This window comes from Gavialis gangeticus, unplaced genomic scaffold (genome assembly GCF_001723915.1).
Source record: "Gavialis gangeticus isolate Ggan-Ray unplaced genomic scaffold, GavGan_comp1, whole genome shotgun sequence".
Classification (NCBI taxonomy): Eukaryota; Metazoa; Chordata; order Crocodylia; family Gavialidae; genus Gavialis; species Gavialis gangeticus.
In genome coordinates this window covers 30,572,250-30,578,034 of record NW_017729024.1, presented here as the reverse complement: position 1 = coordinate 30,578,034, position 5,785 = coordinate 30,572,250, and the positions used below count along the sequence as shown (strand labels likewise).

Below are 5,785 nucleotides of genomic sequence, written 5' to 3'. Positions count from 1 at the left end.
TCTACACACCTCCAGGTAGCAGGCGGCTAGTGAATGTGGCGATGCTGGGGCGCATGGAGCATCCCACAGGAGCATGGCGGTGAGGGCGGTCCCGAACACACTCGGCAGCAGACCCGGAAGTGGACCAGAAGCACTTCCAGTCCACTTACGGGTCCTCAAGCGAGCATGCCGGGGAGTCCCCCGCACCCTCCCGGCTTGGTGACTGGTGCCTCCTGGGTCTGGGGGGGCAACTGGAGTCCCTCTGCAGCCAATCGCTGAGCCGAGGGGATGCAGGGGGGCCCCCCAGTATGCTCCCTAGAGGACCTGGAAGTGGCCCAGAAGTACTTCCGGTCCACTTATGGGTTTGCCGCCAAGCACATGGAGGACACCCCCCCCCCACACACACACACTCCTGTGGGATGTTCCATCTGCCCCATCATCGTAGTATTCACAAGCTACGCTGGTACCTCAAGGCATATAGAAAAATCATTTAAAGCTGTGCCTGTGTCCAAATCGTGGAATCTCTGAATCAGCATCAAATCTTCAGATCTGGATTTGGCCAAATCGAATCGGGAACAGTGACCCAAAACAATGAACAGAATTACTGCCCCTGATTTGGGCCAAATCCAAATCAAATAAGGCCCGCTTCACACAACCCTAATGAAAACACTGTAAAAGACTGTATAATATGTGCCTATGGGACTGGTGGTCAGAACGAGCTTACCATTAAATGCTGCTAGTAATCTCGTTAAACAAATTACCACTCTTCCTTCTCTCCCTGTGAAGTACACAATCACAGATCCAAATAGTTCAAGTCAAATAGAGTAAAGCCTATTTCTACCATATACCCATAAGCACTTTTTGTACCATAACTTTTTTTTAGAAGTGCACCGATACATTGGTCCGATATCAAATTGGCACCAATATAAAGAAAATAGGCTATATCAGAAATCAGCCTGATGCAGCTGATAATTTGGCGGATAAATGCCCGTGCGTGCGTGCACGTGTGCATGCAGCTGCAGCGCAGCACCCAAGCAGCGAGGAGCACAGCCCAGCAGCTTGGAGAGTTGTATGCAGCTGGTAAATCTGTTGTGGTGGAAGGGGAGAGGGGAGGGGAGGGAAGAGGCACAGTGGGGCAGATCAACGCCCCCCTGCAGTGAGAGAGGAAGTGGGGCAGGGGCTGGGGCTGGGACAGGGGCTGCCCAGCCAGTGTGAGGCAGGGCGCAGGATGGAGCCACAGGTCATCTGGAATGCCCAGGGGGAGGGGAGCAGGCACGTGCCCCTTGGATCTGCGCAGAGCAGGGTGGGTGGGCTACAGGTGCAGGGCGGACAGGCGGGAGCTGGAGCTGCACCAGGCTCTTCTCAGCGGGGGCTGGGCTCAGAGCAGGTGATAGCAGTGTTGGGGGGGAGCTGGGGGTGGGGCTGCAACAACCACAAATTTCACCCAACCCCTCCTCCCAGCACCACCACCACCCACCCAGCGAAGGCCCAGCTGAACCCCCACCTCCATCTACACTCCGGAAAGAGCCGGGCTTCGCCAAGTAAGTGGCAGCAGTGCTGGGAGGGGGGGTTGAGGGGTAGCTACAGCAAAATTTGGGGTGGCTACAGCCCCCCCATAACCCCCTCCCAGCACTGCCGCCACCTGCCTCAAGCCCAGCCCCCGCCAAGAAGAGCCCAGCACAGTCCCAGCTCCAGCGCGCAAAGGCAGCCTGGCAATCCTGCCCCATGCAGATCCAGGGGACACCCTCACCATGACCTCCCAGGGTGTGCATAGCAGCGGGACCCCACCAGACAAGCCGCAGCTCCGTCCTGCGCCCCACCCCACCCAGCTGGGCAGCGTCTGCACCTGCCCCAGCCCCACTCCCTCCCTCCCTCACTGCAGGGGACATTGATCTGCCCTCCCATGCCCCTTCCCTCCCTCTTCCCCTTCCACCACAACAGACTTACCAGCTGGACGCAGCTGTATCGGAAATCAGATTGTATCAGCCAATATGCCTCTTTAAAAATCGGCTATTGGGATCATCCCCCAAAATCTCTATTGGTACACCCCTACTTTTTTTTTGTCAAAAACCTAACATAGGATCAAAAGAAAATTGTGGACTTCAGAAGAAACTTGCAATTCTGAATTTAAACATTTCCCTCAAATTTCCTAACGCAGCAATTTTAGATGTGTAAATGCTAGAAAGTTAACCTGACCAGCGCCAGAATATAATCAAAAGTAAACCCATATACTTATTCTATTTTCATGATTCAAGCAAAGAGAAATGAAATAATACCCTATGGTGTTTATGCTCATCTATAAACCTAGAAGCAGCTTTGGAGAACCTATTGCATTGTCTGACCTCCCCACCCTTCTTTCTTGAGGGAAAAAGACCTGTTTGTGGAAGTTTCATAATGTTCCCTATCTGCAAGTTAACAAGGAGGCAGGGGAAGCTGAACCCATATTCACTCAAATCTATCTAGCAAACCTGTGAAACAATGGCAGGATCTATAAGATCTTAAGAACCCCAGAGGAAGCAGAAGGCTAGGACTGAGAAGGCTTCTTACTTCTCAGAAAGCCCCCAAAATCCACATGTTGGAATCTTACGGTGTTTGCTTACAGATGCAAGAGCAAGTTATGCACAAGACTAAGGTATTCCAGAAAGAGCATTCCAGGGAAATTGAAAGTTTCATCTTGGCTAGGGACAGAAATTACACAAACTGGTATAAATGATTGGAAACCGGTTCAAATCTGTAACACAACAGAAGTTCAGTGCACATAAACTGCTTTCAAAATGGCTGAGACTAGTTTAAGAAAACCTGGATGGATGTAGTATCAGACTCAAATGATTTAGATTAGGCTTACTGAACTTATGCCCTAGGTCTCCTCTAGATTCAAGTCAACTAGAAATCCCCCAGCATCTCAGAATGCTTTGCATCTCACCTGCAAACCCCTCCCCCTGCACTTCACAGGGTAGGCAGGTTAGCCTTGGCCCAAGCTCTCTGCTTCAACTAAGCAGGGAGTACTCTAGCACCCCCCAGCTTCTGGCCTGAGCCACTGCAGGCATGTAGCTGTGGTTCTGCAATCAAGAGTGACCGTCAGGTCACTCGCTTATCAGTTCAATCTACACAACTTAGACTAATATGCAAAGACTGAACTGATTCAGCCTTGGGCATTTTGACTGTCTGTACTTAGCCCCTGTGACATTTCTTCATGAGGAAGAAAGCTCAGAGACAGATTTTTAAAGTCCCTTCAATTTTAACAATTCTGTGTTCATACAAGTATGAAATTGTGATTTGAAACTGACATTCCATTTGCTGCTTTCATGTCTCTTGTTTGACAACAATCTTTCATATTGTATTTCAAAGGTGGAAGAGAAAAGGGTCAGAATTGTTCATCTTTGCTTCATAATTCTTACACATTGAAGAAACAAGCTGACACTTGTCAAATAAAAAAAAATAGCATGACCTCTGTGACATGGAATGGAACAGTAACAATCATCCTGACATCTTGTGTAAAATTCAGAAGAGCTTCTGCAAATACCATACTACAAAACTAATCAATATCACATTCTCTAATGATTGCTTCTCCAAAAATTGGTAGATTTTGAGGGTTAAATTCATGACATTTCACACAGTTACAGAGAGGTCAGTAAACTGGCATGATTTGCTAAGGCCCTCATCCCACAACCTTGCCTGAAGTTATAGCAGCTACATCCAAATTAAAGTTTTATAGGATTTTTTGGCACGAGTTACACTTTGTAATACTTGCATCTCAATAAAAAATACCAGCTCTAAAGGATCCCATTGTGCCTAGCAATTCCCTGAGACAACACATACAAAATTGTGCTTTATCTTTAGGGTTTATCTTGCATGTGCATTTTAAAAATCACAAAAATGTGCTCTTTTCTCACACAGTATTTCCTTCATCAAAACCACGCTACTAACTGCTGACACTTAACACGTTGTTATATGTGGGGTGGACTTTTCTTCTCTGCCCAGGAACAACTTGCATTTTAAGTGTCAGGAGAAATGCAAAGACCTCAGCACACAGCATCTTAAGACAGGAAACGCAGAGTATACCTTGATATGGGGACAGTGTGAATGCTAGAGAATCTGAAAGGTTATTTAAAAAGAAAGTGCTAAGCATATACTAGAGTTGTGCTCTACACACCTTGAGGTGAAGCTTCTGGAGGATGCGAGAGAGCAGGCGAGGGAACTTGCCCATGTCTGTCCCATTGATGAGCGACACTGCTTTTCTGACACTACACAAGAAAAGAAACATGGGGTACAACTTGCTAAGTAAGAGCCAGATAGACTTCATGCAGTGAGAGAGGGGCGGGAAATTTCTTCCAGTTGTCACTTCTCCATACACACACATGCACATGTGTCCACACTCACATAAAAGCACAACTAGTTTCTGTTCTCAAGGGGCTGGGGGCAAGCAGGCAGCACTGCTGTACAAGCACAGATAAGCGAAACCCAATGAGAACAGGAACAGAACTGGGCTCCAAGTGGAGTTCAGAGCACAGATACACCCCCACACACCTGCACTAACCCCCCCTAATAGACACACCACCTCCCCAATGCACATACACCCCGGTGCATGAAGCCACAAGCGCACACCTACCACACACACCCCCCCCAACAGCAACCCACAACACACAGGTGTACACACATGCACCCACCAATACTAACCCCTAAACACCTGTGTACACGCACACTCCCCATATGCATAAACCCCCAGGTGCATGATTACACACATCCCCCCCACACTGACACCCCCACGCAGGTGTACACATGCAACCCTGGTACCAACTTCCAAACACATGGGCACACACACAACCCCACAAGCACACATTTACACACACCCCGCTGCACAAACTGCAAACACACATATATGCATACTTCCCTGCACCAAAACCGAACACACATCCACACACAAGCACCCTGCCAGCACCCACCCCCAAACACAGGTACACCCACCCTCCCCACACACTGTGGCGCAAAAATACGTGGACACACACCTCCCCCTGCACTGAGCCCCAAACACACATACACGCGTGCACACACCCTCCCCACACAGAGCCGCAAAACTAGGTGTAGATGTACACTCCCCACACGTGTCTACACACACATATGCCCCTGCACTGACCCCCAAACACACACACGCACACACACACAGACATGTGCACACACCTTCCCCACGTACTGATCGGCAAAAGCATGTGTAGACACACACTCCCCACACGTGTACACACCCGCACTGACCCCCAAAAACACTCACCCCCACACACACGCACACCAGGCGAGGCAGCAGACATTGCTAAGAGAAAACCAGCAGGACACTGTAGTGCAATGATCCCGGGCCAGGCAGTGATGGAGCCATCAGAGCCTCCCTGGGTCATGCAACAGAGCCAGTACCATGCTATGGTATGTGGGAACATTTAGCAGCCCCGGCAGCTGCGGTGGCTTGCAATCTTTTGTCATGGAGAGCCACTGGCATTCTGCCCATGCCCACACTGGGCTCCATGGGAGGCAGGTGACATTGACAATAACATTTCCATTCTCCACCTCCCCCCTAGTCCCTCTTACACCCCTGCTCATACAGTAGGCATAGGAGCCTGTCCTGGCTCACCAAGTCTCTAGTGGAAAATCATTGTTGTGCAGGTGGAGGACAGTCAGAGAAGGTTTTTAGCCTTAAGGTGTGACTGCTCCCCCAAGCTAACACTAAACTGATCAACATTTGTGTGGCTCACAGCATAAGGTGTAAAAAAGTACTAGGTTAACACCCCTATTCAGTAAGAGACCCATGAGGGTAAGAATT

General features: G+C 49.3%; 1 protein-coding gene across 3 annotated transcripts in view; it reads right to left on the bottom strand.

Annotated features, from left to right (window-relative positions):
- The window catches only part of COMMD10 (COMM domain containing 10), a 260,293-nt gene extending 256,035 nt beyond the window's left edge, over window positions 1-4,258 (bottom strand). For all 3 annotated transcript variants that reach the window (XM_019516995.1, XM_019516994.1, XM_019516997.1), the window contains exon 1: window positions 4,133-4,258. In XM_019516995.1, coding sequence (XP_019372540.1) covers window positions 4,133-4,243 — 111 coding nt within the window. In that variant the 5' untranslated portion in view covers window positions 4,244-4,258. The remainder of the gene's footprint in view (window positions 1-4,132) is intronic.
- Window positions 4,259-5,785: the final 1,527 nt, after the last annotated feature.